The sequence below is a fragment of the Macrobrachium nipponense genome, chromosome 1, assembly GCF_015104395.2.
Source record: "Macrobrachium nipponense isolate FS-2020 chromosome 1, ASM1510439v2, whole genome shotgun sequence".
Taxonomy (NCBI): Eukaryota; Metazoa; Arthropoda; class Malacostraca; order Decapoda; family Palaemonidae; genus Macrobrachium; species Macrobrachium nipponense.
The window spans coordinates 72,830,709-72,852,577 of NC_087200.1; the positions used below are offsets into that span (position 1 = coordinate 72,830,709).

At 48.4% G+C, this 21,869-nt stretch overlaps 6 protein-coding genes across 6 annotated transcripts; 4 read left to right on the forward strand and 2 right to left on the reverse strand.

Moving 5' to 3' along the window:
* Positions 1 to 10,763: 10,763 nt before the first annotated feature.
* On the reverse strand, positions 10,764 to 11,834 carry LOC135218818 (collagen alpha-1(III) chain-like). The gene has a single exon (XM_064255266.1). It carries the CDS (start codon positions 11,832 to 11,834, stop codon positions 10,764 to 10,766), a length of 1,071 nt encoding a protein of 356 aa, XP_064111336.1.
* Positions 11,835 to 11,955: 121 nt separating this feature from the next.
* LOC135218819 (collagen alpha-2(I) chain-like) lies at positions 11,956 to 12,663 on the reverse strand. The gene has a single exon (XM_064255268.1). The coding sequence runs from the start codon at positions 12,661 to 12,663 to the stop codon at positions 11,956 to 11,958; it is 708 nt and encodes a 235-aa protein (XP_064111338.1).
* Positions 12,664 to 12,720: 57 nt separating this feature from the next.
* On the forward strand, positions 12,721 to 13,707 carry LOC135218820 (mucin-1-like). The gene is made up of 2 exons (XM_064255269.1): positions 12,721 to 12,942; positions 13,090 to 13,707. The coding sequence occupies exons 1-2, from the start codon at positions 12,721 to 12,723 to the stop codon at positions 13,705 to 13,707; spliced, it is 840 nt and encodes a 279-aa protein (XP_064111339.1).
* Positions 13,708 to 13,733: 26 nt separating this feature from the next.
* Positions 13,734 to 14,375, forward strand: LOC135218821 (basic proline-rich protein-like). The gene has a single exon (XM_064255270.1). It carries the CDS (start codon positions 13,734 to 13,736, stop codon positions 14,373 to 14,375), a length of 642 nt encoding a protein of 213 aa, XP_064111340.1.
* Positions 14,376 to 14,466: 91 nt separating this feature from the next.
* LOC135218822 (uncharacterized) lies at positions 14,467 to 14,991 on the forward strand. Its single transcript, XM_064255271.1, has one exon. The coding sequence runs from the start codon at positions 14,467 to 14,469 to the stop codon at positions 14,989 to 14,991; it is 525 nt and encodes a 174-aa protein (XP_064111341.1).
* Positions 14,992 to 15,027: 36 nt separating this feature from the next.
* Positions 15,028 to 15,843, forward strand: LOC135218823 (formin-2-like). Its single transcript, XM_064255272.1, has one exon. It carries the CDS (start codon positions 15,028 to 15,030, stop codon positions 15,841 to 15,843), a length of 816 nt encoding a protein of 271 aa, XP_064111342.1.
* Positions 15,844 to 21,869: the final 6,026 nt, after the last annotated feature.

Genomic DNA, 21,869 nt, shown 5'->3' on the forward strand with positions numbered 1-21,869 from the left:
TTTACTTCCGAAGTAGAGCAAAATAACACTTTAGCTTTGCTTGACGTGCTTGTGAAGTAAAACAAAAAATGAAAATAAAAAAATAAAAAGTTAATATACTTTTTCGTCATCTGTATAAAGGAAACCAACGTTTACACGATTCTCAACTAAATTTTGCCTACTTATTTCTATTGTGGATAATAGTAATTCGGTTTCTGCACTCGTAACAATTGCTTTTGATATTTGTTCAAGTTATTTTTGTCTTCATTTAGAATTTCTGTTTATAAAAGAAATGATTCATAAAAATGGTTATAATATTGCTGACCTAGAGACAAATGTTGGTAAACAGCTGGAAAAGTTATTGATCTCTAAAGTGACTATTTCAGAAGCCAATAAAGGACTCTGCTGGTGGGGGCCCAACACCTATCCTTCCCCACCAAGGCAAGTGGAAAGACTCTGTTGGAGGGGGCCAAAAGCAGTCCTTCCCCACCAAACAGGTAGAAGGGCTCTACTGGCAAGGACCAACACCTGTCTTCCTCCACTGAAGTTGGTAGAAGGGCTGTCCGTCCCCCACAAAGGCAAGTGGAAGGGCTCTACTGGCAGGAGCCAACAGCTGTCCTTCTCCACTAAGCCAGGTAGTAGGGCTTAGCTGATGGGGGCCAACAGCTGCTCCATCCCCACCAAGGTAGGTAGAAGGGCTCTCCTAGCAAGGGCCAAAGGCTGCCCTTCCCAACCAAGGCAAATGGGAGGGCTCTGCTGGCGAGACCCAACCAACATCTGACTCTCACCGAGTGAGATGGGAGGCTCATCTGATGGGGGACAATTGCTGCCCTTTCCCTCTCCTCTAAATCCTTCATGACATTATCGAACTGTAAATTGAACTATTTGTCCTTTGAATGTCTTCACTCAAAAACGAGTCCACCTCTTTTCTGGCAATGATGTGTTCCATTTGCTTTCGAAGAGAATTCAGACTCTCGTTTTCCTTTCTTTAATTTATTTCGAGACTTCAGGAACTACGGGCCGCTCGTTTCATTTACACAATTCTGATGCAAATTTTTTAAATCACAAGCCGCTGGAAGGAACTCTGAACTTTTACAACAGAAAAAAAAACAGAAAAAGATATACCTAATAAGCATATAATTTAATAAAATCCTGTATTTTCGTCAAGTTATGTTTGTGGTGGTCAGTTTATTTTATTTTTTTTTTTTTTAGGAATAGATTCTTTTGCTAATTTTTTTTGCGTGGCATTGAGCTCCTAGCTATCACCCACCTAGGTTGTACTGGAATTCTGTGTAACTTCCCTATTACCGACGACATTTTTGCTCCAATTAGACGTGTTAGCATTAGCTGATGTGACCAAAGAGAGAAATCTCTCATGTCAGTATTTGAAAACAACAAATATAGTTCCTGGTTCTCACAGTTTTAACTTCCTACACAATCACTATCATCGGTACAACATTCTAATTGTTTTGTTCTCTTAGCTGTTTCCAGAGTCTTCCTGACGCTTCAAGATTCACGTACATACATACATACATACATACATACATAAGTCATACATACATACATACATACATATACACATGCATGTATGTGTGTCTGTGCGCGTGTGTGATTAAGATGTTCAGACATTCTCAAATGAAGACGAAGCAATGTGAGCATGCACAATTAAAAGCCATTTTACGTCTTTTAACCAAATGAGAGGTTCTGGGTTAGCATCTTCATCCCAATAAACAAATAAATAAATATATATATATATATATATATATATATACATTTGTATTCCACAAATGAAAATGAAAATGGTATATCAGAAAATGCTCAAAAATTTCGTCCTCCAATGGACCTCTTCTTAGAGCGTTTATTATTTTTCCTTAATGAACGCCCCAAGAAGAGGTCCATTGGAGGACAAAACTGTTGGGCATTTTCTGAGATAAACCATTTTCATTTTCCTATGTGGAATACAACTGATTACCATATCTCCGTGCCTAGAAAACTACCAGTATTATATATATATATATATATATATATATATATATATATATATATAATATATATATATATATATATATATATATATATACATATATATATCATATATATATATATATATATGTATAGAATGTGTATATATATATATATATATGATATATATATATATATATATTATATATATATATATATATATATATATATATATATATATATATATATATATATACATACGATAATGAAGATCAAGGGCAGGAAACGAAGATATTCACATTATGCTTTCATCCTACGTTTCGTGACAACATCACCACATCTTCAGGGATTTTTCTGCAAAATAAAGTATAATATGTTAACATAAAATAAGAGCTGATTACAAGATTCAATAGTTGAAAAGTTAAAACAGTTTAATGGTAAGATTACAACTCTCACACTTAAATTACATGCACACTTGATTAAAACAGACCAGAAGTACCAAACATCTTGCAAATGATGAGAAGAACATTTAAAAATTTCAGCTAAATTACAATACAAAGTAAAATGTAAAAGTCATAGATTCATAAAACCACAGCCAAAAACAGCTCAACATTTAACCAACCTTTCAGCATCAAAGATAAAAACACACTAAAAGTAAACAACATCAAGAGCCACAAGAATGACAGAATAATTAGGCTAAAAACAAGGGGACAGCAGAGGAATGGTTGTTTAAGGTTGGAACTCGTAGTTTGATGTTCAGAGTTTTCAAAATCAACAGTTTGTTGAGTTCCCTTGTTTGGCCAGTAATTCTAAAATTTCGTATTTGACTGTAGCTTTACATTTAATAATGTGCTTCCTTATATAAGATGTTTCTGGGTTAGATAGCTTACACCCAGTTCTATAACTAACGCCCCGATGGGAATCGGCCCTGACCGTGAGAAGACGCCGGGTAGATCCCACATATTTTCCCAAATTACATCTGGGACAAGTGTATTCATAAACGACACCCGACGTCATCAAAGGGCCGAGCCGATCTTTAAACTTGAAGAGCGAGCCAATGGTCTTGGGATTCTTAGGTATAAGCTTTAGATTTACAGCTCCAAAATGTCTGTGTACAATCTTGGTGAACTCTTTTCGAAAATTGTCATTTAATAGATACGGGAAACTGGCATAAAGAGGGAGCTTGTTTTAAGGTCCCAAAGCTCCCTCTTTATGCCAGTTTCCCGTATCTATTAAATGACAATTTTCGAAAAGAGTTCACCAAGATTGTACACAGACATTTTGGAGCCGTAAATCTAAAGTTACACTACTTAACATGTGTTATCTTTAAATGTGGGAATCTGAACACAAAAACATACATTTCATAACCTGATACACAGGTTCTGAGGTGAATTAATCATATTACCAAAATTATAATTGCATTACAAAACTTACATTATAAGAATATATATATATATATATATATATATATATATATATATATATATATATATATATATATATATATAGGGGTATGGGCGGATGTATGTTCCGACCTCTCTATCAGAAATGATAACTTTCATTACACCTCAGTTTTACCTGCAGAAAAGGAGTGTTTCCGAATTTCATCACTAAACGTCTTCAAGCCAATGATATAAGGATTATGATGATATAAGAATTATGAAGAATATCGTAATATATAATAAAAAGGAATAATGAGAGGGATATAGGACTGATTGTACGAAAGAAAAATGAATGGGACAAATAAATTTCTTATAAGGTATAAACCTATCTAGTTAACGTTTTTTTTTCATATAGGGATTTCCACTATACCGGAATAATGAGAGGGATATAGGGACTGATTGTACGAAAGAAAAATGAATGGGACAAATAAATTTCTTATAAGGTATAAATATCTAGTTACCGTTTTTTTTCATATAGGGATTTCCACTATACGATATGAAAGGGTAATATTGATAATGATATTGACGATGATGAAGTCTTAATATTCTTTTTCCCGTAAGATTTCTTCTATCGACGGGGTCGTGATCATGATGTTGACGTCATCGAATGATCACGTGAGCAACACCTGACTACACGAAGATAAGAGAGAGAGAGAGAGAGATTAATATTCTTAATCTTTTGCTTGTTATTTTCATATTGATAGCCCTACCAATATTTTTTTTTTTTTTTGTAGCATTGCCTTCCATTACATTTAAGCTACGAAACTGTATGAAACAATATGATAAATGATGAATGCACTGTGATCTCCTGTAAGAAATGAAAGAATATATTTCATATTAAGAATTTCATGTTTATTTCACTATAAATATTTTAGCATTAAGTTTACTGAAGTACATAATTCTTATATCATTATAATCCCTAAACCATTGGCTTGAAGATGTTTGGTAATAAAATTCGAAAACACTCCTTTTCTGCAGGTAAAACTGAGATGTAATGAAAGATATCATTTTTGAAAGAGATGGCGAAACATACATCCTACCTACTTGAACTCTCGAGCGAAACTGAGTTTCCAGCCTTGTGATTGACTTATCAACAGCCAATCACGAGCGTCGTAAGGAACAGACCTAGACATCAGATGCACGGCTGATGTGAATCTATTATAACCTATTTTCTTGCAATTACAGTTATAAGTGATATAAAACAGAACCTTAATATAGCCCCCTGATTATTTTATTCATGATATGTATAGAGAAGCAACAACACATGCAAGAAGCTCAGTGGGAACAACAGAGAAGTTTGAGGTGAAAGTTAGACTCCACCAAGTAAAGGTTCTGCCATGAATCCCTATATTTTTGATATGGTAATGGATGTGATAGTGGCTGGAGTGAAAGATCAGATGCCTTGGAGTGTACTCATTGCAGATGAGTAAACACCAGCAAGGAAGAATCAGACAGGAAACTGGAGTTATGAAGAAGTGCGTTGGAAGACAGAGGTCTAAAGGTAAACAGAACAAAAATTGAACAAATGTGGATGAATGGAGGAAACCAAGAGGGAAGCATCAAGTTAAAGCAGGAAGAAGTAAAAAGAGCTAAATCTTTTAAGTACCTTGGGTCGTGTGTCACTGATTGTGGAGGGATGGAGGAGGAAGGGAACCACTAAATACAATCAGCTTGGTACAATTACAGAATAACTTCAGGTGTGCTATGTGATAAAAGATTTAACGTAAAGCTAGAGGGGCATTGTCACACCTGCGTTAATGCATAGTTGTGGAACATGGCCCATGGAGAAAGCACAAGAGAGAAGTATGGAAGTGGCAGAAATGAAAATGTTCGTTGGATGTGCGGCGTTACAACAAGAGCCAGAATAAGGAATGACTTCATAAGAGGGACGGTGAAAGTTACAGAAATATCAAAGAAGCTGCAACAGAGACGATGGCAATGGTTTGGGCATGCTATGAGAGGAAAGGAGGATTCTGTATGCAAAAGAACCATGAACATGGAAGTGCCCAGAACAAGGAGCAGAGGCAAACCAAAAATGAGTTGGAGAGACAGTTAACCGGAACGTGAGTGAGGTAATGGTGCCTGACATGGATATATATGGTGCATGATCGCAGAAGATGGAAAGGACTAATAACAAATAGCGACCCCATATAAAGTTCGGAAAAGCTGAATATAAAAGAGATAAATTTATTCATGCTTATTTTTTTTAAAGGGTTATATTAAGAGTTATAGTAAGAAATTACATTTTTCTACGTACGAAAGGATTGTCATCACAGCAAAATGGTGCTTGAAAATTTTGTATTACTATTGACCTCCATTTTTGCTTGTCTTCTAGGTTTCACTGTAACCTGCTGCTTCTTGTATCATATAAGGAAGGTCTGCTGAAAGTATTGTAATTGATCATTGTTGTAATGAGGTTGTTTGCCCAGTGCATCTACTCCAAAAGAATGATCACAGAGGCACCCCAGAGTCGCTTAGTTGTTATTCACTCGTAGAATAACTAGATCGAATACTTGTGAATCTACTGAGAGACAATCAGTGTAAAAGCAAGCATGCTGAAATAATAACATAGCATCCAAAATATATATCACACCATTTATATGTATCTGAAGCGTCAGCAAAACCGAGAGTTACAGGTTACGTGTACAAATATTTCTATGCACGGAGGTATCTGAGGAGTTTTCTCATTAATTTAACCGTAGTAAATCCTATTTAAATCCTTTTTAAAGTGAAGTCATGGAAAAAGTCTCATAAATATCTCAGATTAAAAAATTAAATAAAATACAGCATAAATCTTCAAAGCTCCGTTAAACAGGACAGGAGTTAAATCACTGAAGTGCAATAAAAGCCACGACCACCGATAAAGTTTTCTATAGTTTATCATATTACTTTAGGCATTTTCTATAGACAATGATCCTAATAGAAAATGGTAGTAAAGTACCTGGGTAACTAAATAAGTCTCTCTCTCTCTCTCTCTCTCTCTCTCTCTCTCTCTCTCTCTCTCTCTCTCTCTCTCTCTCTCTCTCTCTCTCTCTCTCTCTCTCTCTCTCAGGTATGGAAACAGATAAAATATACCTGAAGGTGCATTAGCAATTTTCTGGTAGACATTAGAGGTGCCTCACACTGGAGGATCTGGGGCAACCCGAACGAGTTGTAAGGCATGTAAGGTAATTTCTCTCTCTCTCTCTCTCTCTCTCTCTCTCTCTACTCTCTCTACTCTCTCTCTATCTCTCTCTCTCTCTCTCTCTCTCTCTCTCTCTCTCTCTCTCTCTCTCTCTCTCTCTGCTCCCCCGTTTTCACAATTATTCTACCTTTTTTCACAACTACTTGCTACAGCGGTTGTTCCTGATTGGCCAGTGCTATTATTTCGCCATTGTAACGCTACCTTTATATATGAATTTTTTTCTTTTGAAAGAAGGGTTTATTAACATGAGAGAATTTCTATCTAATGAATTTCCCCTTATAGTAGTTTTTTTCATGTATACATGTAAAATAATCATACGGTCAAAGACACTATTGGGTATAATCAGCTTCAGAAGTTCTGTTTAGCATATAAGAGGGAAATGAACCAGGTTACTAATCAAATTGGCTGTTAGACGACCAACGCTCTTATACTTCATTTCTCAGTTTAAATGGCAATAATGAAGCGTAGGATGGGTATGTATTTGATTAAATACGAGTCTAAAGCAATGCTGTTTCATATAGCAGTGTTACTGGGATTGACATGGTTTATATTAGGAATCATTAGAAGAGGGATTTCTGTTTTTAATTCAATTTTCTTTTTATAGAGATAGATTACGTATTGCTTTAATCCTAAGAGTAACGTGACTCCTGAGCTGCACGTTAAATAGATTAAACATGTTGCAATTTTAAGGAATTTGGCTAATGTTGAGTTCTGCATTTGTTTTAAAGGTAGCTACGTTTTCATTATTGGTTTAGCTTCCTAGGCTAAATAAGTACAGTATATTACCATGTTCATATATAACATTTACTGATGAAGCACGGTCAGATATATTTGCGGCATACCAAAGGGCAAAGGATGTTCCTCTTAAACCCTACGTTGGACTGAAATCATTGTCGATAACTTTGGATGAGAATGGTTGACTTTTGGCGATAACTTTTTCAGAGGAGAGAAATCTTTGGAATAATATAACGCAATTAAAACATACTTTCTTAAGCACACACGATAGAGATTCAGAAGCTGCTCTTAAAGGGGAAAATCCTTAAGAAATTATACTTTTGCAGCTTTTGCTTAGATTTAGTTCATCAGAGTATCCCTTTTCGACAGGATATGACGTCATTTGCTGTAGGGGACTTGAAACATTCTTCTCGTCGCCGGTTCAACTTCAGACTTCTCCTCCAGCCCAGTCCAGTTTCCATTCCCAAGATAGCGGTCGTTCTACAAACCTTTCAGTCAAGGAAAGACGAATCAAAAAGGTGGTGCGCTAGACAAGTTTCATGTGTGTTTGATGCCACTATACTTTAAACAATACTAATCGAGGAATATCGAAGTGCTTACCGTGAATTGTTTAGATTTCCAATGGCTCAAAGGACAAAAAAAGAGGTACGGTATATCTTTGTATTTAATATCCAATTTTGTGTAATTAGGATGTAAGCATGTTGCTGCAGCATTAATAGCCCCATTTATGACAAGGCACAGGATATTGGTACGGCAGCCGTATCCCGATCACGGTAGATGGTACGGCAGTGAATTGCGCATGCGTCAATTTCAGATTTCCTGCCGTACAAATAACATAGTGTTGTGGGGATACGGCAGATTCTGTCAGTGGTGCCGTATTGCGCTCTTGACTTGCTGTAGGTACGGCAGTTAGCTGTATCAGTTTACCAGTTTGCTAATCATACTGTATTGTGTGACCAGATTACGGGTTTTAGGCGGGACAGTCCCGCTTTTTGAACATCTGTCCCCACTTTTTTAGTTAGCAAAATGTCACCCCCGCCCCTTTTTTGTTTTGCTTTTGTGAATTTGGCCCGCTTTTTTGTGCTACAAAAACAAAACTATCCCAATTTTAATGGAAGAGTGCTGAAATTGTTTAATTTTGCCATTTCACTAGCTGGTAAATTCAATCGTATTCTCCGACAGCTGCAATACCCAATAAAGTGAATTAAAAGAAAAAATTGTAAAGTGTATATAGGCGGCCCTTTGCAACTGCCGATGTCGGGCAGAATAAAGGGCAGAGAAATTCGCCAAAGGTGCGATAGCAGTGTATATTTTTTATAAATAATCCTCTTTGAATCTCCTCTTCGGAGTTCTTTTCAGGGCCGATTCGATCGTTCGTGACCTACGTACATACAATTTTTGAAAGTTTGAGTCATCATAGATGTCTGTGGCCTTATTTCAGCTCGTTAAAGCTTGAAAACATCTGTTTTTCGGCTGAAGGATGGATGGATTATGGAATTTAGGGCATAGCCCAAGCACTGGAACCTATAAGATCATTCAGCGCTGAAATGAAAGTATGGCTAGTTGGAAAAATGAGAAATGAAATGAAAATGATAAACTGATGACAATCCTACACTTGAACAGGACTGTACATCAGCAAAGGCCATTTTACTCTCCCCCCAGCATTCCGATCATCTTAAGTTATGAAAGATCGTTTTGGCCAGGGGGCCAGAGAAATCTGTTTTTCGGCGAAAACTAATGTATTATTCCGCGGTTCATGCTGTTCCGTCGCCATTTTTCTTGCTGTCACTGATTTGCCTGAGGCGGTAAACAAGGGTTCGCTCATGCACAGTTCATTGCCGTACTGATATCTACCGCTGTCGGGTTACGGCTGCCGTACCAATATCCAGTTCATTATGGACAACGCAACTGTCATTTTTACCGGTTTGTCTTGGTGTTACGTTTGTGATTACCGGTAGCCTGTGTAACCTGTAGTACTACTGCCTGCATCGGGAAATAGACCATGTATACCATTCTTCAATAGGCTTATTTTATGCTAGGTCTGGGCCTATTGGCCCCAGCTAGGTTGTGCACAGACACATTTACACACACGTTTTTATCGGTAAGTTTAATGACCTGGTAGCTCTTGGTAATAACTCCGCGTGCGGTATTTCTTTGGAAATTACAGTTTCTTTTAGTATTTGGGTTGCTTATTAAGAATTTGCTGTTATTCTTGAGGGGTCGACTGTAATTAACCCCCAGGGGCTAGTACTAAACACGGCGAAATACATTTGACGCTCCAATCCCTAGTGGCTGTTGTATTCGCGGGAACCCTCCTCGCAGTCCGTGCCGAGTTATTGCCTAGAATTACCCATTCTGTGGCCATTTCGAAAAATTTCTTGTTAATTGATAAAAGCTAATATGCTACATAGCTTAAAACTAAGTGGGATCAATACAGCTATACATTTTGTCAGCATTTTCCCTTGTCTGTTCTTTATATTTGAGATTTATCCATACTTCCCTATAGGTATCCTAATTGGCAAATATACATGTTTACTGTTAGACCGTACGAAAATAATTAAATGAATATTGAATCACAGTAGGAAGGTAAATAGGTATTTTTTTCTCCTGTCACACCTGTCTTCCTTTTGAGGTTAAGTTGTTTTCATGGTTTCTTTCATGTGCTTTGAACAATGCTGACCTTCGAAACTGTATGTATTGTTCATTTACATAATATATCCCACCCATTCTATTTGATAATTTAAGACACAGGTCGAAACAGAGTTCTCAGGTACGTGAACCCAAAATCAGTAATTTACAACAGAAGGCAAGATTTGTAATCCCCTCCACCCAGTCAGGTAAGGACTCTGCACCTTAGGTTGTTAGGTTTAGTTAAGTTGGCTCAGCTCACAACCCTATTTATTTGAATATACAGTGGCCTAAATTAGGTCAAGGCAGGGCAAAGCTCCTCCCCCTCTCCTTGCCATATAGACCCAGCATCTTAGGTGAAGGAAGGTTAAATAAACACTTGTAGTTTTTATGGTTTTCAATAGGATTAGTGATATTGTTAGAATGATTCAGACCTTCAAAATACAAGTTACTATGCTTGATTTCTGTGGTTCCCCCAGCAGAGAACTTTTAGTTCGCAACAGGGTGTCCTCAGGCTGATGGCTGGAGTGAGATGGGTTAACAAAAATACAATTAATTTCAGTTTTGAAGATTATATACTATATTCAAAATTCCTAGGAAGCAAATTTTATTTCCAAAGGGAGGTAAAATTTACCAAGACAAATTGAGGGTTTTGACTGGGGAAGGTGACATGTAGCCTACTACCAAGAATCTTGCTAGAACTTGTGTAGGTGTTCTTAAGATTCATTTATTCTTATGGAAATAATACAAACAGCCTTAAGTAGGGGTGTTCCTTAGTTTCAGTTGGAATTGGTCTTTAATACTTATGGCAAAATGTTGTACTTAGGAAAACGCTATTTTCTGGTAGTGGAATTTTTTGCCTGCTCCCAAGTATCTAACATCCCAGGACAAGTGGCAGGCCTAGCCCGCCCATCCCTGGACACATGGCGGGCCTCACCTGCCCGTCCTGGGACACGTGTCGGGTGCCACCCGCCCGTCCCGGGACACATGGCCGGCCTCGCCCGCCCGTCCAGGGACGAGTGGCAGGCCCCGCCCGTCCATCCTAGAACGCCGTGTAGCGGGCTCTGCCCGCCCGTCCCAGGACGTATGGCGGGCCCCGCCCGCCCACTCCGGGACACTTGGTGGGCCTCGCCCGCCCCTCCTGGGACACATGAGGGGCCTTGGAATCCCGTCTCGGGACGGGCCTTGCCCGCCCATCTCAGGACATGTGGTGGGCCTCGCCCGCCCGTCCCGTGACATGTGCGGAGCCTTGACCGCCCGTCACGGGACACGTGGAGAGCCTTGCCCATCCATCCTGGGATGCTGGGAAGACCCCAGCCACCCGTCCCGGGACGCGTGGTGGACCCAACCCGCCCGGCCATATTGAACAAACGCCCACTGGTGGACCCGCCCGCACGTCCCATGGGACACGGTGGCGGGCATAGCACCCGACCCAGGGGACAACCCGTGGGGGGCCTCGCCGCCTGTCCTGGGACACATAGCTGACCTCGCCCGCCCATCCCGGGACGAGTGGAGGGCCCCACCCGCCCATCCCAGGACGAGTGTTTGGCCCCGCCTGCCCATCCCTGAACGCATGGTGGACCCCGCCCGCCTGTCCCGGGACGCGTGGCGGGCCCAGCCCGCCCGTCAGGGACTCGTAGCGAGCCCCTCCCGCCAGTCCCAGGATGCGTGGCAGGCCCCACCCAACAGGTTCCCAGGGGGAGGATTTCATTTGGTAGGCCAGGGCCCGCCTCCCCCGCCCATAACCAAGGGGAGGCGTTTGGCAGGGGGGCCTTCTGGGCCCCAATCCATCCCGGGACGTGGGGCCCACCATGCGTCCCGGTACGCATAGCGAGCCCCGCCCGTTCCGGGACACTTGGTGGGCCTCGCCCGCCCGTCCCGGGATGCATGACGGGCCTCGCCATCCAGTCTCGGGACACATAACGGGCCTCGCCCGCCCATCTCAGGACACGTGGCGGGCCTCGCCCGCCCGTCCCGTGACATGTGGCGAGCCTTGCCCGCCCGTCCCGGGATACGTGGAGAGCCTCACCCACCCGACCTGGAACGCTGGGCAGACCCCACCCGCCCATCTCTGGACGCAGGGCGGACCCGGCCCGCCCGTCGCGGGACGCATGGTTGGCCTAGCCCGCCCATCCCTGGAAACGTGGCGGGCCTCACCCACCCGTCCTGGGATATGTGGCGGGCGCCACCCGCCCATCCTGGGACACGTGGGGGGCCTCGCCCGCCCGTCCCGGGACACATGGTGGGCGCCGTCCGCCTGTCCCGGGACACGTGGCGAGCCTCGTTCGCCTGCCTAGGGACGAGTGGCGGGCCCCCTCCACCCATCCTGGGATGAGTGATGGGCCCCGCCTGCCTCCCGGGACTCATGGCAGGCCCCGCCCGCCCACCGTCCCTGGGAATCCCCTTGGTGGGAGGCCTCCCCCCTACCCATCCCGGGACACATGATGGGCCTCGCCAGCCCGTCTCGGGACACGTAGCGGGCCTTGCCCACCCGTCACAGGACACGTGGCGGGCTTCGCCTGCCCGTCGAGTGACATGTTGAGAGCCTCGCCCGCCCTTCCCTTGACACATGGCGAACCTCGCCCGCCCGTCCTGGGACACGTGGCAGGCCATTCCAGCCCGTCCCGGGACACTTAGCGGGCCACACCCACCCGTCCATGGATGCAGGGCAGACCCCACCCGCCCGCCCTCCCGGAACGAGTGAAGGCCCCGCCCGCCCATCCCTGGACGCATGGGGGACCCCGCCCGCCTGTCCCAAGACTCGTGGCAAGCCCCTCCCGCCCGTCCCGGATGCGTGGGGGCAGGCCCCGCCCGTTCCAGGATTCCATGGCAGGTCACGCCCGCCCATCCCAGGAGGCGTGGCAGGCCCCTCCCGCCCGTCCCAAAGGACGCGTGGGCGGGGGCCTAGCCCGCCCCCCCTCATCCCATGGACACGTGGCGGGTTTTCTTTCCACCCCTCCCCCAACCCCTTTTTCCCAGGACAACGTGGGGGGCTTGCCCTCGCCCCTCCTGGTACCCAGCCCAAAAAAAAAAAAAAAAAAAACCCCCAAAACTTGGGTGGGGGGGGCCTTCGCCCGGACCCATCCCATTGGGGGGGGGGGGGGGGGGGGAACACATGATGGCCTCGCAAACCCCCAGGCCCGTTCTCGGGGCACGTAGCAGGCCCTCCGTCCCACACAACGTCTTAGGGACACGTGGGGGCCCCGCTCTCGCCCATCCCTGGAGCATGGGGACCCCCGCGCCCCGCCTGTTTCCCAGGATGTGTGGCTTGGGCCCCTCTCCGCCCGTGTCCCAGGATGCGTGGCAGGCCCCACCCGTCCATTCCATTTGGATATCAAGGCAGGTCTACGGCCCGCCCCGCCCGCCCGTTCCCGGGAACGGTCGTGGGGCCTAGCCCGGCCCATCCCTGGACACGGGCTACACACCCGCCCATCCCGGGATGCAAGGCAGGACCCGGCCTTCCGCCCATCCCGGCAAAAAACCAATTGGTGGGACTCCCCGCCCCATCCCGGGACACATGATGGGCCTCGCCAGCCCGTCTCGGGACACGTAGCGGGCCTCGCCCACCCGTCTCAGGAAACGTGGCGGGCTTCGCCTGCCTGTCGAGTGACATGTTGCGAGCCTCGCCCGCCCTTCCCGGGACACATGGCGAGCCTCGCCCGCCGTCCTGGGACACGTGGCGGGCCATACCAGCCCTTCCCGGGACACTTAGCGGGCCACACCCACCCGTCCGTGGATGCAGGGCAGACCCCACCCGCCCGTCCCGGGACGAGTTAACGGCCCCGCCACCCATCCCTGGACACATGGGGGACCCCGCTTGCCTGTCCCAGGATTGTGTGGCGGGCCCAGCCCGCCTGTCCCAGGACTCGTGGCAAGCCCCTCCCGCCCGTCCCAGGATGCGTGGCAGGCCCCACCCGCCCGTTCCAGGATTCATGGCAGGTCACGCCCGCCCATCCCAGGAGGCGTGGCAGGCCCCGCCCGCCCTCCCGCCCGTCCCACGGGTTGCCGTGGCAGGCAACCTTTCCAGATTCATGGCAGGTACGGACCCGCGCCATCCCAGGAGGCGTAGGAAAAGCCCCGCCAACCCCCGTCCCCAGACGCGTGGCAGGCCTAGCCCGCCCATCCCTGGGCACGTGGCGGGTCTCACCCACCCGCCCTTCCCGGGACACGTGGCTTGCCTCGCGCGCGTCCCGGGGTGGGACACATTGTGGGCGTCGTCCGCCTGTCCCTGGACACGTGGTGGGCCTCGTCCGCCCGCCCAGGGACGAGTGGCGGGCCCCTCCCACCCATCCCGGGATAAGTGGTGGGCCCCGCCTGGCCCGTCCCGGGAGGGAGGAAAAAGGCTGCCAGGCCCCGCAAGATCGTCCCGGAACACTTGGGTGGGGCCTCCCCCGCCCAACCCGGGACACATGATGGGCCTCGCCAGCCCGTCTCGGGACACGTAGTGGGCCTCGTCCGCAGTCTCAGGACACATGGCGGGCTTCGCCTGCCCGTCGAGTGACATGTTGCGAGCCCCGCCCGCCCTTCCCGGGATACATGGCGAGCCTCGCCAGCCCGTCCTGGGGACACGTGGCGGGCCATGCCATTCCTGTCCCGGGACACTTAGCGGGCCACACTCACCCGTCCGGAATGCGGGGCAGACCCCACCCGCCATTCCCGGGACGAGTGAAGGCCCCGCCCGCCCATCCCTGGACATATGGGGGACCCCGCCCGCCTGTCCAGGATGCGTGGCGGGGCCAGCCCGCCTGTTCCGGGGACTCGTGGCGAGCCCCTCCCGCCCGTCCCAGGATGGGTGGCAGGCCCATACCCGCCCGTTCCAGGATTCATGGCGGGCCACGCCCGCACCATCCCAGGAGGCGTGGCAGGCCCCGCCCGCCCGTCCCGGGATGCGGCGGGCCTAGCCCGCCCATCCCTGGACACGTGGCGGGTCTCACCCACCGTCCTGGCCAACATGTGGCGGCCACCACCCGCCCGTACCGGAACACGTGGCTTGCCCCTCACCCGCCCGTCCCGGGGACACATGGTGGGCGCCGCCTGCCTATCTCAGGACCCGTTGAGTGACATGTTACGAGCCTCGCCGCCCTTCCCGGGGGACACATGGCGAGCCTCGCCCCGCCCGTCCTGGGGACACGTGGCAGGCCATGCCAGCCCGTCCCGGGACACTTAGCAGGCCACACCTACCCGTCCGGGGACGCAGGGCAGACCCCACCCGCCCGTCCCGGGACACGTGGCAGGCCCCGCCCGCCCATCCCTGGACGCATGGTGGGAGGAGCCCGTCCTCGTCCCAGGATGCGTGGCGGGCCCAGCCCACCTTTCCCGGGACTCGTGGCGAGCCCCTCCCGCCCATCCCAGGATGTGTGCAGGCTTCACCGCCCACCCATTCCAGGATTCATGGCATGCCATGCCCGCCCATCCACAGGAGGGCCGTGGCAGGCCCCCGCCCCGCCCGTCCCGGGACGCGTGGCAGGCCCCGCCCACCCGTCCCCTGGACACGTGGCGGGTCTCACCCACCCGTCCTGGAACATGTGGCGGGCGCCACCCGCCCGTCCCGGGACACGTGGCTTGCCTCGCCCGCCAGTCCCGGGACACATGGTGGGCGCCGTCCGCCTGTCCTGGGACACTTGGCGGGCCTCGTCCGCCAGCCCAGGGACGAGTGGCGGGCCCCGCCCACCCATCCTGGGAGATGTGGTGGGGCTGCCTGCCCATCCCAGGACGCATGGCAGGTACCGCCCGCCCGCCCGTCCCGGAACTTGGTGGGCCTCGCCCACCCATCCCGGGACGCATGATGGGCCTCGCCAGCTCGTCTCGGGACACGTAGCGGGTCTTTGCCCGCGTCGTCAGGACACGTGGCGGGCTTCGCCTGCCCATCTAGTGACATGTTGCGAGCCTCGCCCGCCCTTCCCGGGCACATAGCGAGCCTCGCCCACCCGTCCTGAGACACGTGGCGGGCCATGCCAGCCCGTCGCGGGACACTTAGCGGGGCCACACCCACCCGTCCGTGGATGCGGTGCAGACCCCACCCGCCCGTCCCGGGACGAGTGAAGGCCCCTCCCGCCCATCCCTGGATGCATGGGGTACCCCGCCTGCCTGTCCCAGGATGTGTGACAGGCCCAGCCCGCCTCTCCCAGGACACGTGGCTTGCCTCGCCTGCCCGTCCTGGGACACATGGTGGGCGCCGTCCGCCTGTCCTGGGACAAGTGGCGTACCTCATCCGCCCGCCCAGGGACGAGTGGCGGGCCTCATCCGCCCGCCCAGGGACGAGTGGCGGGCCTCGCCCGCCTGTCCTGGGACACATAGCGGACCTCGCCCACCTGTCCCAGGATGAGTGGTGGGCCCCACCTGCATGTCCCGGGACACATGGCAGGCCCCGCCCGCCCGTCCCGGAACACGGGTTGGTGGGCCTCCCCCGCCCATCCCGGGACACATGATGGGCCTCGCCAGCCCGTCTCGGGACACGTAGTGGGCCTCGCCCGCCCCTCTCAGGACACGTGGCGGGCCTCGCCTGCCCGTCGAGTGACATGTTGCGAGTCTCGCCCGCCCTTCCCGGGACACATGGCGAGCCTCACCCGCCCGTCCTGGGACACGTGGCGGGCCATGCCAGCCTGTCCCAGGACACTTAGCGGGTCACACCCACCTGTCCGGGGATGCGGGGCAGACCCCAACTGCCCGTCCCGGGACGCGTGGTGGGCCCCGCCCGCCCATCCTTGGACTCATGGGGGACCCCGCCTGCCTTTGTCCCAGGATGCGTGGCAGGCCCAGCCCGCCTGTCCCGAGACTCATGGCAAGCCCCTCCCGCCTGTCCCAGGATGCGTGGCAGGCCCCACCCGCCTGTTCCAGGATTCATGACAGGCCACGCCCGCCCATCCCAGGAGGCGTGGCAGGCCCTGCCCGTCCGTTCCAGGACGCGGGGCCCGCCATGCGTCCCGGTACGCATAGCCTGTCTGTTCCGGGATGCCACCGCCCGTTCCGGGATGCGTGGCGAGCCCCACCCCCCTTCCCGGGACGCATGGCAGGCTACGCCTGTCCCGGGATGCATGGCGGGCCTTTCCCACCTGTCCTGTCATAGACAACACCTTTGCTTAGTTTAAGAACCAGAATATCCCACTGACTCCTTCCAATTCTCCTGGGGCTTCTCTGAATCCTTTCAGTTCTCCTGAGGCTTTTCTGAATCCTTCCAGTTCTCCTGAAGCTTCTCTGAATCGTTTCAGTTCTCCTGGGGCTTCTCTGAATCCTTTCAGTTCTCCTGGGGCTTCTCTGAATCCTTCCAGTTCTCCTGGGGCTTCTCTGAATCCTATGCTTCTTCCCATGGCACTCCACCGATCCTGTCAATTTCCTCACGCTTTCTTCAATCCTCACATCTTCCTTTCTCCTTTCAGGAATCAATAAAACTCTTAAGAAAACATTTTAGCATATTAACATCCCTGCAACTTCAACTTCCTTCAAGGATCAACAAAGCAAACTTATTACAAATAAACATTTAACTTTCCATACAACAAAAATTGTCTTCAAATTTTTCAGATCTCATCTGTCTTTGTGAGGCCAGCACCATTCCTTGAAGATTGCGCCATTCCTTGGAGATCATGCCATTCCTTGAAGATGAACAGCTGCTCCTTTAGTTTCCAGTTGTCTTTCTCCAGGCGTCTGATTTCCCCTGCAGGTTCTTCAGGTTGTAAACCAATTTCTCCTTTGCCTTACGCAGCTGTCTAAGCTCATCTTACGGCTTTTCGTTCCATTCGCCCTGGACACCAGTCTTCCTCTCCAGCCACGATTTCCTTTTTCTAGAAGGCATTTCAGCTCCTTCCTCTTGAGTTTCGCAACCTCAACTTCACACTGGAGTCCACACTTTTCCTTCCTGAGGTCTTCCACTTTCTTCTTCAGGCGCTCGAACCTGACCTCGACGTCTTTCCTGCCGGATTCGCGCTTTTCGGTCGCGTCCTTTTGTTCCTGGATGAGCCTCACCATCCGCGCCACTTCTTTGCTTTATAACTGCGGGACTTTCTCCTTCTGTCGTAAGAGTTCCTCTTACCTCTCAACCTGGCTGTTTGCCTCTGCCAACCGCACTGTTAGTTCCCTTATCCTCTCACATAGGGCATCGTTTCTCTCCCCAATTTCCTTTGTCTTCCATCAGCTGCTGATTTTCATCTGTTATCTTGAGGATCTTGTCTTCCAGCTGCGGATTTTACCTCTTTTCTTGGTCGTTCTCCCTCTTCAGGAACAACGTGTCAGCTTCGAGCGAGTAGGCCCTTTCTTGCCAGGACTGCTGTTGTAACACCAGAGTGATCTGTATCACACGAGTGTGTTCTTCCCTTCCGCCCGCCTTCTGAATCTCTTCATTGTTGTTAAGCCTCTGTTGCAGCTGAAGAATTATCCTGTCCAAGTTCACCTGCTGCTCTCTCTGGCATCGATGGTGTCTTGCCAAGCCGCAATTCTCTCCTTCAGTTCTTTCTCCTTGGGCTGTTCAACTCCATCAACAGTGAATAGGCAGCCTCAATAAACAAGATGACTATAAGTGCGTTAGACTTCTCTCCGTATTTCAAATAATATCTGGACATACCCAGTTCACATACTCTCCTCTCATTCTCTCGATTTTTCGTTGATTTTCTATATTCCACGAGAGATATTTCGATTTATCAAAATACAGCAGGAAATATTCTGAACATTTTTTTTAACTCTGCCTTGTCTATTTGTGTTATGAATTGCTGAAATCTCTCTCTTACTCTCAGGGATTTTTTGCAGTATGTATCTCTCTCTCTCTCTCTCTCTCTCCATGCGGGATTTTTTGTTAATATCTGTTAAAATAAATTTGGGGATTTTCCTTTAGTTACCTTTTTGTCTAAAGGCCTGTCCACACGATCGGGCCTGACCGGCGGACTTCCCCTCTAACGGGCACACTTGACGGGCAAACCGTCAAATTGCCCGATGGGTCTTGTAGCAAAATCACCACGGTGGTGCCCGATGGCTTTTACTTCGACCCTGGCAGACGTATGTTAACCATATACATTTCTTTTACTGAGCCATTCTTTGCACCATATTCTCTTCTTTTTCTCCTTTTTCATCACACACAAAGCAATTATCATGCTACGCTATCTTCTTCTTTGCGGTAAGCACCATGTTTATCGTACCGCACTGAACACACTACTGGCATCGTCGGGCACGCCCACCTCTCCATTGCCTCACCCGTGTAGACAACATTCATGGTTAAGACAGCCAGAATTTGCCCGTGAACCCTGGAGCACGCCGATCAGGCCCGCTCGTGTGGACAGGCCTTAAGAAAAACAACACTACCTACAGGCGGGCAATTGCAACTTAGGGGAAAAATGGCCATTTTCTAAGGCAAGTTTCATTTTTATTGAATTTTACAGGATAACTAATTAAAAGATACAATTCTAAATGAATTAGCCGAAAAATCAAGAGAAATATTTTATATATATATATATATATATATATATATATATATATATATATATATATATATATATATATATATATATATATATATATATATATAATTAACTACTCAACCATAACATTTTCAAAAACTATAGGTAGTTTTAAGATTTTAAAATGTATATCATATGGATACAAAGAAAAGATAAACTGAAATTTAATTATATTACATTTTGTCCTACATAAAAGTGAAGAAAGATATAAAGGAGTACAATTTTATTAGAACATAACTCGCGTTCGTAAACTGAAATGCAACATAAAATCAAAGTAGAAAACACTAACATCCCTATTCCTATTTAAGGCGAAAATGACACTAGCAATGAATTAGCGCGACTCGACGTGACGCGTTTGGTGTGAACGCAACCTTAGAAAGACGTTACGTATATATATATATTTTTATACATTCAACTTCCCTGGCAGATATATACTTAGCTATAGACTCCGTCGTCCCCGACAGAAATTCGAATTTCGCGGCACACGCTACAGGTAGGTCAGGTGATCTACCGCCACTGCTGCTGGGTGGCAGAACTAGGAACCATCCCATTTTCTAAAACAGATTTGCTCTGTCGAGGGGTAGCCATAACATCGTTTATTGTTAACCATCCTGACTTGGATTTCGTTTTTCATCGCCGTTGATCTTCTGGACCTGTCTTTTTTGGTGACGTCTTTGGATCTGTTTGGTTTTGGTCATACGCTTTTGTGGAACGTTTTTTGGATTTTTGGTTCTTTGGATTTTGCTCTAAAAATGTCTGATTCTAGCTGCGAAGTTGTAAGATGTATGAATGAGGGTTGTTTGGTGAGGCTACCGAAAGTGTCGTTAGATCCTCACAAGGTATGCAAGAAGTGTAGGGGATATGAATGCACGAGAAATAACACGTGTGATGAATGTGGTGAATATGGATGAGGAAGGATGGAAGAAACTAGATTCCTACTTAAGGAAACTAGAGAGAGATAGGTTAGAAAGGCTGTCTCTAGAAGTATGAGTAGATCACGCTCTAACGAGCCAGTAGTATAACTAACCCCCAAGTAATTGCTTCCTCACATGCAGTATCAACCTCTCCGTAGCAGATGTTGCAAGTTCTGCTACGGAGATTGCAATCTGAAGACCGCATTAAGAAGGATGGAGCTTGAAATGCAAGCTCTTAAAGGTAAGAATGTGGAAAGTGACATAAGTGTCCCCAGTGTAGTGGAGGGTGCGTCTGATCGGCTCTGTCTCGCTCCAGACCTAGACCTCTTCCAAGCTCCCAGGCCCAGAGGAGAAGGAATGTCGACAGTCGTACGGAGGTTACGGAGAATCCCCACCGGTCAGGCGTCCCCTCGGCAGAATCTGTAGCGTCCCAGACTGCCAAGGATCGCCATTGGAAATGCATCCTGAAAGAGTGCTTTTCGTCATCGATTCGTCTCCCGAAGAAGTGGATGGACTTCCGACGAATTGTCGCGTCCGATCAAGAGGAGTTGGAAAGCTCCGACGTTGGACTCGAGCCCGGAACGTTTTCCGGACGATTCTCCCTACGAGAGGAAAAGAGCCAAAAGGACAATATCTCGATCTCCTACACCTTCCAGAGCGCATTCTTCCTATTCATGACAAAGAGAAGTGAAGAAAAAACAGCGACGGACATCCTACGTAAAATGCAGGAGCAGGATTTCCTCTTTAGTAGGAGTATTGAGAAAAGACCTCCCGAGGAAAAAGGACGATTTTCTTCCGGTTAAGAGATCTCGTCCGAAGGGCGTTCCGGACTCCAGACTATCTCCTCTACTCCTTGTACGAGTACAGAGAGGAATAAAGAAAGAAGGATGAAAACTCATAGAATTGAGACGCAACATACGGACAATGACGAAGAGTGTCCGAGTCGGACAGAACCACCCAGGTGCTCGGCGCCGAAGAATTGGACTACTCGGACGGGAAAAAAGTGTCCTACGCGGACGGCGCCAACCAGACACCATTCGCCAGAAGCGGACAGCCCGGACAGCAAGATATGTCCTATGCGGACAACTATGTTCAAGCGATGCCTGCCTACCGCGGACAGCCGTGGGCAAGGCGGACAGCCTGGATAGGAAAAAAAACGTCGTGCGCAGGCAACTCCGTCCGGGCGCCAGGAGCCAGAAGCGGACAAGACGGACAGGCAGAAGTGTCGTACTGGAATGACACCAGCCAAGCGCCAAGTTCCAATATGTCGACAGCTCGGACAGACGGACACAGTCCGAGACGGACAGATACGTCCAAGTCGCATTGAAAAGATTTTGTCTTCAAAAGAAGAACAATACGGAGAAATCAACCAGGAAGCGTCTCTTTATGATTTGGACCAGGAACGGATTTCTCTGGACAGAGACGAAAGACGTCGCACAGGCGGCCTTGTCGTCCTGTTCACGATAGTCCGTCCGTTTCTGGTGAAAATCTGCTGCAAGCACAGCTGTCTCCTGAGAATGCAAAAAATGTCGCACAGGCGGCCGTCATTCTTGTCAGGAGGGCTTAGATGATTATCGGGTTTTTT

What these genes read in the sequence shown, in the direction of transcription:
- LOC135218818 (XM_064255266.1), bottom strand. Translation starts at nt 11,834, where the DNA reads ATGGCGAGGCCCGTCATGCATCCCGGGACGGGCGGGCGAGGCCCACCA.
- LOC135218819 (XM_064255268.1), bottom strand. Translation starts at nt 12,663, where the DNA reads ATGCGTCCAGGGATGGGCGGGCGGGGCCTTCACTCGTTCCGGGAGGGC.
- LOC135218820 (XM_064255269.1), top strand. Translation starts at nt 12,721, where the DNA reads ATGCGTGGGGGCAGGCCCCGCCCGTTCCAGGATTCCATGGCAGGTCAC. An exon ending in GCTTGCCCTCGCCCCTCCTG is followed by an intron (nt 12,943 to 13,089) that starts GTACCCAGCCCA and finishes CGGGGCACGTAG; the next exon opens with CAGGCCCTCCGTCCCACACA.
- LOC135218821 (XM_064255270.1), top strand. Translation starts at nt 13,734, where the DNA reads ATGGGGGACCCCGCTTGCCTGTCCCAGGATTGTGTGGCGGGCCCAGCC.
- LOC135218822 (XM_064255271.1), top strand. Translation starts at nt 14,467, where the DNA reads ATGGCGAGCCTCGCCAGCCCGTCCTGGGGACACGTGGCGGGCCATGCC.
- LOC135218823 (XM_064255272.1), top strand. Translation starts at nt 15,028, where the DNA reads ATGGCGAGCCTCGCCCCGCCCGTCCTGGGGACACGTGGCAGGCCATGC.